Here is a 12,378-nt window from a genome sequence, read left to right on the forward strand (position 1 = left end):
CTCTAAGAGGGTTCAGCAAGGGGCACCGGGTGGCTCAGTCGGTTAAGGGTCCTGACTCTTGATTTCCGCTGGGATCATGCTCTCAGGGTCATGGGACCATCTATCCCCCAGTCAGGCTCCCTCAGCCAAGAGTCAGCTTCCTCCGTCTCCTTCTCCCTCTGCCCCCCCCCCACCTTGTGCTCGTGCCCATTTTGGGGACAGTGGCACCGCTGGAGAGAACATGGAAGCTCCGTGCCCTTTTCCCGTGCCTTATCTGGCTGTTCCTGGGTTATATCCTTTTATAATAAACCAGTGATCTAGTAAGGAGCGTTTCTCTGGGTTCTCTGAACCCATCTAGCAAATCAATCCAACCCAAGGAAGGGACTGTGAGAACCACATTTACCAGTGTGCTGTGTTTACTCTCACCCCCACCCCCACCCCGTTGGAAGGTGAGAGCCAAGAGGGCAGCCCTGTCCTCTTTTTTTTTTTTTTAAGATTTTATTTATTTACTTGAGCAAAAGAGAGAGCTCGAGTGGGGGAGAGGGGCAGAGGGAGAGGGAGAAGCAGACGCCCCACTCAGCATGGACCCCAAGGTGGGACTTGATCCCAGGACCCTAGGATCATGACCTGAGCTGAAAGCAGATGCTTAACCGACTGAGCCACCCAGGTGCCCCAATTTTTTTCCTAAATATCTTATTTACTTTATTCAAGGATTTCTGAATGGGGCAGCACCCCATCTAGCAGGTAGGTAGGAGCTCCAAGGAGGTGTGCAAAACGGAAGACTTTCACAGGCAGAGGGACTGGGGACAAGGATGTTATATTAGCAAAAAGCGGATTGGTTGTGGCAAGGGCCCCTTCCTTTAGGGGATGGCAGGGGTCTACCAGGCAGGTGGCCTCCTGAGGGCTGATGAGGTGATTTCAGATGGTTTAAGATGCCATTCTTGAAAGAGGCTGAAACTGTACCTAGGTTTAGTTGGATGTCAAGTCTCTGGTGATGTAGGGCTTGGCTTTGCACAAGTGATTCCATGTTGGACCTCGTGTCTCTTTTTCAGCAGTTTCATGTTTAGTTTTTAGCAGTCTCGTGGTAGCTCCATCCAGCTACCAGCCTTAGTGTGAGCAGGTAGCCATATGTGCAGTTTGAGGCATCATGGCGGCCGGACCCCAGCCTCCTTCCGGCAGTGACAGGTGGTCCGAGCCTTGTGGTCAATGGGAAGCTGCCAGCTTCCTTTTCAGCTTTGAGGATGTGGCCCATTCTGGTCACTGAGGCGTGGGAGGCTTGTCTTCGGAATCTCAGTGTTGAATGAAGACAGATGGGCATGACAAAAGAGCCTTTGCTGCTTCTCTGAGGACAACAGAATTGCCCCCAGAAAGGCAAGAGCATCGCCAAGAAGCTGACCAACATCCATGGATGGTTGAGCTGCTGATTTAACAGACCCTGGACGTATGTTCTTGCCTCTTTCTCCTTACCATTATTCTTCACGACTATTCAGGTCATGAAAGATCAGAAAAGATGCACGAGGGGCGCCTGTGGGCTCAGTCAGTTGAGCACCGGACTCTTGATTTCGGCTCGGGTCCCGATCTCAGGGTTGTGGGATCAAGCCCCGTGTCGGGCTCCAGGCTCAGCGAGGAGTCTGCTCGAGATTCTCTCTCTCGCTCTGCCCCTCCTCCACTGCTCTCACTTGCTCTCTCTCCCAAATAAATAAATAAATCTTTAAGAAGAAAGAAAGAAAAGCTGGAGGACCTTCCCCACATAGGAGGAGGGTAAGCAGCCATGATAAGTACGGAAACGTGGGATCCCAGATTAGATCTAGATCACTGGGTGATTGTAACAGGATATATAACCCAGGAACAGCCAGATGATGAGACGCAGAGGACCAGGCCTAGGGAAGGGCGCAGAGCTTCCAAGGCCTCTCCAGGTGCACCACCCTCCCCCCAAAATAAGTTCTTTTAAGAGATAAGCTGCAACAGTAGCAGATCTGTTGCTTATTTTATTATTTAACCAAGTCTCACATCAGCATTGCTCGTGGACTTTTTAGTCCTGAGACCTCTTGACCCTCCTCCACGAGGACCCCCCTCCCAAGGGGCCTTAGTTAATGTGGGTTACACCCATCGATATTTATAGAATTAGAAATCACAACAATTAACCAAATATGTATTCATTAAGTCATTTAAAAAATAACAATACTTAACTAATGATGTGTTATGTTTACCTCGCTGGGCCTCAGGTTCTTCAGGAGGGCCTCTGCCTTTGTTTACCTCATAATAATGGCTGTTTACCAGTCCTTTCCCTTCAGATGCAAATCTAGGACAAAAATCTGGCCTACCCTTTTGGGGCCCAGTTACTGGCCAGCAATTCAATTGGCTGCTAGAGTCAGGGACTCTCCTTGGCTGTGATCAGCTCTGGCCATCGGGAAAGACAAGGAAGCAAAGAATCTTTTGACTGGAAGTCACAAAACAAAACAAAACAAAAACCCTACAAAATACAAAAAAACCCCAAAGCAAATCACAACCTGACAAAAGTGGTTTAAACCAGTTTTTGTTTAATTTTGACTTTATTTATTTATTTTTTAAAGATTTTATTTATTTATTTGACAGAGAGAGACACAGCGAGAGAGGGAACACAAGCAGAGGGAGTGGGAGAGGGAGAAGCAGTCTTCCCGCTGAGCAGGAGCCTGATGCGGGGCTCCATCCCAGGACCCTGGGATCATGACCTGAGCTGGAGGCAGACACTTAATGACTGAGCCACCCAGGCACCCCTTAATTTTGACTTTTTTTTTTTTAAAGATTATTTGTTTGAGAGAGCGAGAATGAGAGAGTACATGAGAGGGGGGAGGGTCAGAGGGAGAAGCAGGCTCCTCGCTGAGCAGGGAGCCCGATGCGGGACTCGATCCCGGGACCCGGGGATCATGACCTGAGCCGAAGGCAGTCGCTTAACCAACTGAGCCACCCAGGCGCCCAATTTTGACTTTTTTTAAAGCAAAACTAGAAATCAGGTTTTTTTTTTTAAGATTTATTTATTTATTTGTCAGAGATAGAGAGAGAGGGAGAGAGGGCACGAACAGGGGGAGCGGCAGACAGAGGGAGAAGCAGGCTCCCTGCTGAGCAAGGACCTGGGGATCATGACCTGGGCCTAAGGCAGACGCTTAACCGCTTAACCGACCGAGCCACCCAGGCGCCCCTAGAAATCAGGTTTAATGGTTGGAGGACCCGAGGTCTCTGTGTTCGGCGGTCAGTACGTGGACAATGGCCCTCTTGGGCGTGAAGTGGCTACAGCTACTCCAAGCATCACCCTTCCAGATGATCACAGCCAAAGGGAGGGAAGAAAAGAAAAGGTTGTCTTTCAGGATTTCTTTTATCAAGGGAAGAAAGCTTTCCCAGAGGCCTCCAGGCAAATTTCCCCATTATGTGCATGACCCCCTCTTGAGCAATCATTGACAAAAGGAAATGAGAGGGTATGAGAATGGTTATCAACAAATCAGAATTTTGTCCCACAGCTGATAACTGCGGGACAGGCCCCAGACTGTGTCCGCCCTAGTCCCACATGGGTCTCCCTCCAGGAAAGGGGGTCAGAGATAAGGTGACAAGCCCAAGGTCACACACCAAGCAGATAAGGGAGGCACATTTGTATCCAGACCTGCAACCAAATGGATATGCCTGTGATGTGGGATGCAAAGGCAAAAGAAAAATTAAATTTCTTTACCACTTACAGCCCATTGACAAGTCCTTGAAACAGGAAGAGTGACATTCCTCTAGGGACTCAGCTGCCTCGTTGTTAACACTTTGCTAAGGGCAAAAGGCAATCTTAGCTTAACATTATCCATCCCAACCCCCCAGGATCCTGTGAGTCTACTTTAACATATAAAAATGTCTTTGGAAACTTCCCTTATCTCTACCTGCCCCTCCCCCGAGATGTATGTTGGCACTCATCCCCCAAGCATGTGACCCACTGATACACATCTGAAGGGTCTCATGACTGAGGTTTTATTAGACAGCAATAAATGACCTTTTCCTAACAACAGCTAGCCCCCTCAAGGTCCTGGAAACCTTGTTTCTGAAAATTCCTTAGAGACTTAACGCTATCCCCAACCTCCTCCCAACTTTAAAGTACATAATGGGCCACTCCTCAGGACCCCCATGCGGCTCCTTCTGCCCACAGGTCCTGTCCCTGGGCTGTAATAAAATCAGTTTTTCCATCCTCCTTTCTTGCCGCTGGATGTGCCGGCCTCGCGCCCCCCTGCGCCGCCCGTAGCCATGCCTCAAAAATCGAGGAAATCAAGGGCTTTTTGCTCACGGCCAGGCGAAAGGACGCCAAATCCGCCAAGATCAAGAAAAATAAGGATAATGTGAAGTTTAAAGTTCGGTGCAGCAGATACGTTTACACCCTGGTCATCACGGACAAGGAGAAGGCAGAGAAACCGAAGCAGTCCCTGCCTCCAGGTTTGGCAGTGAAGGAGCTGGAGTGAACCTGGCCCACTGATTTGAACTGGACTAAAGTTTTAAAAATTCTTAAAAAAAAAAAAATCAGCTTTTTGCACCAAAGATGTCTCAAGAATTCTTCCTTGGTCGTCAGCTCTGGACCCCGACATTTTCTTACATCAGCCTGGTCTTAATGTCAGCTCTCTCCATACCTACACATAACAACTATTGAAGTATGTGTGTGGAAGATTGTGTCCAAGATTGGGACACAAGGCATGACACAGGGAGGGAACCGGGACTAGGTTTTATAGACTTCTGACGTTCACCCCCTCCAAGGGTAGAGCATCTTGCCTTGCTCCCCGCCCACCAGGGCCCACTGTCGGCAGTATTGGCCATGGGTGCTGGGAAGCCCTTGGAAGAGAGTGAGTAGAGGCAGCTCTGGGGGTACAAAGACCCTTTGGGGGCCAGACTGGATGCAGACAGCGGGCTAGGCAGGGCAAGGGTCCAGGCAGGAGAAGACAAGAACTGAGCTGAAGCAGGGCTGAGAGGAGGACACAGAGGAGACAGACAGGGCAGAGCTGGGGACAGGAGGACAGGGCTTGAGTCTGATGGGCTTTGGGGGGAAAAGGGGTTACAGTGCCGAGGGATCTGGCTTAGTGACTGGATGTACAGTGGGGCTGTCCCAAAGATGGGGAAGTAGAGGAGGCGTGGGTTGGTGGGGGCAAGAGGCCAAACTCAGTGTATGATGAGGTGGAAAAATCTCCCACGTCAGAGAAAACGCCAGGTCACTGGGGGCTCGGAGTGCTGGGTCTTCGAGAATGAAAAGGGCCCAGGACAGGGATTCCTGGAGAAGACCCTAGAGTCCCTGAGCTGGATCATTGGAGATGACAGCTAATGGCTTGTTCTTTGGCATTTATTTCAAAATTGCAGGGAGGAAAAAAAAAAAAAAAAAATCAACAGCAGCACGGGGAGATCCGGCCTGAGAACGGAGAGATGCAGAGTCGGGGCCAACGTGTATCTTTGACCCCACAACACGGAGCAGCGGGGAGCCCAGATCCCCCAAGGTCTGAGAGGCGGGGCTGGGGGCCCGGACGCCTGGGTCCGGCCCTTATGGCTTTGGGAGTGTAGAGACCACGTGCGGGCGCCAGAGACCCAGGCGTCCCGGCAGCCCCCGGCCTTTTATTTCATATTGCACTTCAGGTGAGTCAAAGGTAGGGAGGCGAGGGTCCGGCGAGGACTAGATGCCGTGGGTGGGTGGGTCCGAGGAGAGGTAGGGCCGAGTCTTTAGCGTCACACCGGGAGCATCCACTCGTGAGGTCCCGCTCCGTACTGCGGGACAGCAGAGGCGAGGTGTGAGAGGAAAGCCACACTGCAACTCCCAGCAAGCCCGGGGGCGCCGCAGGCTAACTGGTTGCGGATTTGCGCCCCAGGACCTCATGGGAAATGTAGTCCACTTCCCGGAAGCCGGCCAATAACCGCAGGGAAGGGGAACCGTGGCCGAGTGGGCGTAGAGGCTGAAGGGAGATGGAGTTCTGCGAAGAGTCACTGGAAGAACTTTTTGGTGGTCGTGGGGCGGGGGTGGGTGGGTGGGGGGATCGTTTTTGGCTGAGATGGCCCAGAGAGTGGGGAGAGGTGTTGTTCTAGGTCCCGGTGCACAACACTGGACTTTAGAGAAGCTCACAGGAAAGGCAGTTCTAGGTCGAGCGCCGGGAAAGGAGCCCAGAGGTTCTCAGGAAAGAGAACTTGGCCGAGATTAATGGAAACACCTCCAGGAGCTTATGAGAGGAAATATTCCTGGGCCACACTGGGGGACCAGGATCCCGGGGCTTGTGGAAGATTTCTCAGGCCAAAGGGAAAGCCCGGGGCTCCAGGGGCTCTGCGCGGGGCTTCTGGCCCCAAGTCCCACGGGCCCCTGGGAAGGGGTCCCCACTGCAAGGACACGCAGGAGCCACAGAGGGGGAGGGAAGGGGATTCCACAAGTCAGCGTTTAGAGGCTCCCAGGAAAGGACAGTGACTCGGTCTGGGGCCCAGAGGCCCACGGCAAGGGCCATGATTGGCTCTTGGGGCTGCGGGGGCAGGAGGGCTCCCAGTCCAGGGGCTCCTGGGACGTGCACTTCCCCGGGGAGCAAACATCCAGCCCACTTCCCGGCCAGTGCACCTCACCTGGATCGCCTTCAGCTCCTTCAGGAAGCGGAGGATAAGCTCAGGCCCGTTTTCCATGGTGGGAATGTGCAAGTGCTGGAGAAGACTGTGCCGTGAGGACCAGGAACCCCCTTCTTCCCTCCCGTCTCCAATGGCAGCCCCACCTCACCTTGCCTTGGTACAGGATTTGGTGCACAGGGCAGACCTGGCAAGCAGTGCCTGAGCCAAAGACTTCCCGGACGCGCCCCTCCTGCAGCGCCCGCAACAACTCCTCCATGGTGATCTTCCGCTCCGCTACCCGGAACTCACCCTGCCGAGCCACACACGTGTGAGCCCGGGGCGGCCCTCGCCGCACAGCCCTGCCTCTCCCTCCCTGAGAATGGGGACAAAGACACCCGAGGAGACAGGCACCCAGAGAGAAGGGGCAGAGACGTGCTACCGTGCCCCAGCCCCCCACCCAGAGCCCCCTGAGGTTCTGGCCCCCCCAACACAGCAATACCCCATCACTCCAGCCACCCACGGTCACGGCGCCCTCACCCAGGTCCGGGCCAGGTCCAGCAGGCTCTGTCTGACCACTCCAGGCAGGATGACACCGTCCAGTGAGGGGGTCACCAGTTCCAGCACTGGGGCAAGTATAAGGGCTGGGGGGTTACCTCACGCCCTCAGGCACACCCTCCCATCTTCTTAGGAAGCCACCCCAACCCACCCACCCCCATCCGTGAAACCTGCAGTTGGCTAGGACTTAGGATAGACCCGCTTCCCCAGGGGGTGGGGGGGGGGTGGGGTGTCATGGGAGGGCTCACCCCCGTCCTCGTGGGTCCAGTAGATGAAGATGTTCATGGTGCCCACCTCGGTGAGCTGCTGGTCAGGCCCATAGAGCCAGAGCACCTGCTCACAGCCCCTCTTTTTCGCCTCCTGCTGCACCAACACCGTGGGCCCGTAATTCCTGGCAGAGAGAGAAGCATGGTTGACCAGGAAACCGGCTCCTTCCTCAGACTCACCCGAGGGCTCACTGCCTCCTCGGTGAACAATGCCCCAGCCATTGGCATCACAGTGCCGGCTGCTCTGGATCCTGGGGCTTCCACTAGCCCGGGGGCCCCTGGAAGGCAGGGCCCGGACCTGATTCTTCTGCATCCCCAGCTTCGCCCGGCCCAGGGCCTGGCCCTCGGGAGACCTCACAAGATAGGTGTGTGGAAGGGACCCGAATGAAGCTCTCAGCTGGGGTCACACTTGCTATCCCAACACACCGTCACCCCACCTTCTGCTTGGATCACCTCGGGGGGTGGGGGGACCCTCCCTGCCCTGCTGAGCCGAGGACCCTAGCAACAGATTAACACAGGAAGCCCACACAGAGCATGGTGGTCACTGGAGGCCCAGGGGACTATGAGAGCTGCGCATGGGGGTGGGGAGGTGGGGGCGCTGGCCAAGCCTGGGCATTCAGGGGAGGCTACCTGGGGGAGAGACCAATGAGCTAAGGATAAACTTCATTTCTGGAGGCTTCCCAGGAGGCCAATCCGGGTTTCTCCACTGACTTTCACCTTATCCCTTCCAAATTCTGAGCCGATGTGTCCACAGCGCTTAGCACAGACCCTCTCCCCTTAAGCACCCCACCCCCAATGTTGTTCGCACAACATCCCATCCCCACGGGCAAGCAGAGCTGTCCCCAGTCATGTGAAACAAGTCGGGAAGGACAACTGACCCCTGAAGACACAAATCCACACCCAAAGCAGATAGCCAGCGTCTCGGACATCCAGCGTCCCGGACATGTAGGGTTGGGGGAGGGACTGCTGAAGAGACTACTTACCCCCCCAGCTTGTAGTCACCGACCCCGCCCATCCAGGCCCGGATGAAGGCTGGGTCGGCCAGGAGGGAGACGGGGTCCACGGCATCTCCGGGGAAGTACGCACCCACGGGGCAGAGAATGACAAACAGGAGCGCTTGCGAGGAACGGGAGACGCCTAGTGAGGGCTGCGGTGGGCAGAAGGGGGCATCAGGGACCCAGGAGTCCAGGCCCCCAGCCCCTCCCCCTCCCTCGCCCCTGGAGCCCCTGACCTCCACCCCGCCCCCGAGTCAGGGAGTCAGGCCCACCTCATTCCCGATGAGCACAGGCCGGACGTAGAGGCTGCTGTTGTTGCCCTCAGGGACCCAGTCCTTGTCCACTTCCACCAGCTGGCGGATACACTCGAGCAACTCGACCTTGTCAAAACTCTGGGCAGGATTCCCACGAGTCAGCCGCCCACCTCCCTGCTGCCCTCACCCCATGCCGCACCCTGCTCCCCCCGGGGCCAGCCAGGGCCCCTCACCGGCAGGCAGAGGCGCAGGGCTGAGCGCAGCATCCGGTCCATGTTGAGCCAGGGTCGGAAGAGGCGCACGCGCTGGTCGCTGCCTTTGAACGCCTTCATGCCCTCAAAGAGCTGCGGGGACAGGTGGGTGGGTCCCTGAGCTCAGAGACCACCTCAGGGAAGCCGCGAGACACATTGAGAGATCCCAACACAGCGCCTGATACACAAGGATTCAGACACAGATGCAGAGACGGAGCCGAGAGACCAACCCGCTGAGCGCAGAGAGGAAGAGAAGGGGGACAAGAGAGACGGACAGAGAGAGCCCAGAAACAGCTGGACACCCACAGCCAGAGGTGCCGAGAGAGCGCCCTGCTTAAACCCCTTCCATGTTACTGGTTCGATTTCTCAGGAACAGCGATGGCATGCAAGTTCTCTTTTTAAAGACTCCTTGCGGGGCGCCTGGGTGGCTCAGTTGGTTAAGCGACTGCCTTCGGCTCAGGTCATGGTCCTGGAGTCCCTGGATCGAGTCCCGCATCGGGCTCCCTGCTCGGCAGGGAGTCTGCTTCTCCCTCTGACCCTCCCCCGCCTCATGCTCTCTCTCTCTATCTCATTCTCTCTCTCAAATAAATAAATAAATAAAATCTTTAAAAAAATAAATAAAGACTCCTTGTGTTCTTGAGAAGCACTGAACTCGCTGTGGATGAAATACTGCATAGCCCAGGATTTGCTTCAAAATCTTACAGGAAGGGGGCATGACGATGGGAGTCCAGACGAAATGAGAGGGTGACCCACAGGTGTTAGCTGATGAAGCAGGGTGGTCAGCGGGGGCTTATATATTATTCTATTTTTATGTTTGAAATTTCCCATAATAAAAACTTTAAAAAAATCTCTACACCCTACATGGGGCTCCAGCTGATGACCCTAAGATCAAGAGTCACATGCTCGACTGCCTGAGCCAGCCAGGCGCCCCCAAAACATTTGTTAAAGTACAAAAAAACAAAAAACCAACACAAAGTTGATCTGCACCCCCAGCTGGATGTTGACCTCGGCCTTCGAGGCCTCACAGGGAGGCTGACACTGCAAACCAGTTACTAGGGATGAAATACATTCATCCAAATTCTTGTCACCACTGAAGCTCCCTCAGGAAGACTCTGCTTTCAGCCATGGCTTTAAGTCATAACCTGAATGCCTCCTGGATATCTTCCTTAAAGTCCCCTCACCAAGTCCTGCAAAGCCAATCTCCTGCTGGGTCCCCACAGGGGGACAGCCCCCTGGCCTACCTGGTCACCTGGCCAAAACTCTGGGCACCACACTTGGCCCTCCCTTCCCTGCTCTCGTCCAGCCTCCGGCCCCAGCTCAGGCCTCCTGGCCTCCAGCTCATCCTCCATCCGGCCTGAGGGGGTCTCACTACACCCAGAGCAGACCCTGCTCCATGTCTGCTCAGAGCGCTCCAGGTTCCCAGTGCCCTTGACAAGGTGCCAGCCCCGAGGCCCCTCTGCGGCCCTGATGACATCCTCAGCCTCCTCTGCCACGTTCCAACTCCCCAATTCCCCCCGATACTCCGGGCTCTCCTTTGTCCCGTGGTTGCTCCCTCTCCTGCTAACACCCTAAGCTTCCTCTGCCAGACGAGACCCTACTTCCTTTCAAGTTAGAGGTTGGACTGGTGCCTCTTCTGGCTCCCAGAACACCTCAGGTGCCTCCTTCAGAGCATGACCGCACGGGGCTGTAACCAAAACGTGGGGTTTTCGAGTAGAAGAACGGAGTCTGCTCTTCTTGGGGACCCCGGCATCAGCCAGCACGGGGCCTGGAACACGAGAGACCTCAGAGAACACATCTTGAGCAAGAAGAAACAGACAAAGAGCAAGCCCAGGGCGGTGGACCCGGCAAGCGACAGGGCAAGAGGAAAGAAAGCGATGCAGAGAGACGGGCAGAGAGGTCAGCGGCCATGCCTGCATTGAGTAGTGGAGGCCGGAGCAGGCGGGGTGCAGCGTGAGGTTCTGGAAGGGCTGGATACGGGGCTGGCCCCAGCCCTTCTCCTCCTTCCATTCCACCATCAGCATGTGGTCAGTGAACGTCTTCCCAAACACCAGGGGCTTGCTGGGGTCAGGCTTCTGATGAGGCTCCCGCGTCATTTCCAGCTGCAGGTCTGCAGCCTGAGAAAAGAGAGGGGACCCGGGTATCCTGAAATCTCGTCGCAACCTCAAACTGAAAAACTACAACTCCCATGAACCTCTGGGGCTAAGACCCAAAGAGAAGAGAGACCTGTAGCCCCAGAGGCTCGTGGGACATGCAGTATCAAATCTCTCCCACAGCCTTATGGCGGACTATTAGGACCCCACTGCCAACCACCTTCACCTTTGGACCCTGGACCCTTTTGGAGATGCCCAAATCCAGCTGCCAGCCCGTTCCTCAAACCTAAGAGTCCTGGCCCCCAGCTCCCTCCTCCCTCAGGCCCAGTAGTCCTGGCCCCAGCCCCTCTTTGAGATCCCAAAGTACATTCCCCTCCATTCACCTTGAAGTTGGATGAGGCATATCTTCTGGGGCCACACAGAAGCCAAGAGACAGGGAGGAGTTTTCGGGCCCAAATCTGAGGGTGGGGACAGAAGTAAGAAAGGTGGTGAGGCCAGGAAAGGTAGAGAGAGCAGGGGACCCTGGAGCCTGCTTTGCCACTACGCACTTGGAATGTCCCTCTGGCCTGATCTGTCCCAGGCCCAGTGCATTCTAGACGGACCATGTGGCCCTGGACAAGTTGGCTCCCCTGTCAGGCAGCACCTAGTGGGAGAGAATCCTGAAGGAGGCCAAGACCCCTCCCTGTCCTCACAAGGACAATCCCTAGGAAGGGCTGAATCAGCTCCTATCCCCTCCATGCCAGGGCAAAGTCAAACACAGGCACCTCCCACTCCTGGGAACTTTGGCCCCAGCCCTGAGATCAGCTCAGACAGAAGACTGCGAGGCAAAGTGCACAGGTAAGTGACGGCCACCCTGGGGGACCCAAATCCTGATAAGAATTAGAAAAGTGAGGGGCGCCTGGGTGGCTCAGTTGTTAAGTGTCTGCCTTTGGCTCAGGTCATGATCCCAGGGTCCTGGGATTGAGCCCCTCATCGGGCTCCCTGCTCGGCGGGAAGCCTGCTTCTCCCTCTGCCTCTCCCTGCTTGTGTTCCCTCTCTGTGTCTCTCTCTGTCAAATGACTAAATAAAATCTTAAAAAAAAAAAAAAAATAGAAAAGTGAGGAACCTAGAGGCCATACTTCCCCAGAACCCAGAAGCTGGGCCTCCGTCCCCCTCCTCCCTCAGACCTAGGAGTCCGGACCCCCAGCTCCTTCCTCCCTCAGACCCAGGAGTCCAGGCCCCCTGCCCCCTCCCCCCTCAGACCCATAAGTCCAGGCCTCCAGTCCCTTCCTCCCCCAGACCCAGGAGTCCAGGGCCCCAGCCCCCTCCTCCCTCACACCCTGGAGTCCAGACCTCTGGCCTCCTCCTCCTCCAGACCCAAGAGTCTAAGCCCCCAACCCACTTGTCCCTCAGATCCAGGAGACCCAGGCCCCAGCCCCTCCTCCCTCAGA

At 55.4% G+C, this 12,378-nt stretch overlaps 1 protein-coding gene, 1 long non-coding RNA gene and 1 pseudogene across 3 annotated transcripts in view; 2 read left to right on the plus strand and 1 right to left on the minus strand.

Moving 5' to 3' along the window:
• The first annotated feature begins 3,222 nt into the window (after positions 1-3,222).
• LOC102729093 (large ribosomal subunit protein eL38 pseudogene) lies at positions 3,223-4,491 on the plus strand (annotated as a pseudogene).
• An 801-nt stretch (positions 4,492-5,292) lies between these two features.
• Positions 5,293-12,378, minus strand: part of BCAT2 (branched chain amino acid transaminase 2) — a 10,297-nt gene continuing 3,211 nt past the window's right edge. The window contains exons 2-11 of the mRNA XM_081807233.1: positions 11,332-11,406; positions 10,769-10,972; positions 8,841-8,951; positions 8,626-8,745; positions 8,342-8,505; positions 7,341-7,483; positions 7,075-7,160; positions 6,707-6,847; positions 6,559-6,633; positions 5,293-5,724 (exon numbers count right to left, since the gene is read on the minus strand). Coding sequence (XP_081663359.1) covers positions 5,686-5,724; positions 6,559-6,633; positions 6,707-6,847; positions 7,075-7,160; positions 7,341-7,483; positions 8,342-8,505; positions 8,626-8,745; positions 8,841-8,951; positions 10,769-10,972; positions 11,332-11,406 — 1,158 coding nt within the window. The 3' untranslated portion in view covers positions 5,293-5,685. The remainder of the gene's footprint in view (positions 5,725-6,558; positions 6,634-6,706; positions 6,848-7,074; positions 7,161-7,340; positions 7,484-8,341; positions 8,506-8,625; positions 8,746-8,840; positions 8,952-10,768; positions 10,973-11,331; positions 11,407-12,378) is intronic.
• LOC115937061 (uncharacterized) overlaps positions 11,729-12,378 on the plus strand; it is a 5,985-nt gene continuing 5,335 nt past the window's right edge. For both annotated transcript variants that reach the window (XR_014140962.1, XR_004072397.2), the window contains exon 1: positions 11,729-11,785. This is a non-coding gene — a long non-coding RNA (uncharacterized LOC115937061). The remainder of the gene's footprint in view (positions 11,786-12,378) is intronic.

The sequence above is a fragment of the Leptonychotes weddellii genome, chromosome 16 (assembly GCF_054177405.1).
Source record: "Leptonychotes weddellii isolate Sample4059 chromosome 16, ASM5417740v2, whole genome shotgun sequence".
NCBI lineage: Eukaryota > Metazoa > Chordata > Mammalia > Carnivora > Phocidae > Leptonychotes > Leptonychotes weddellii.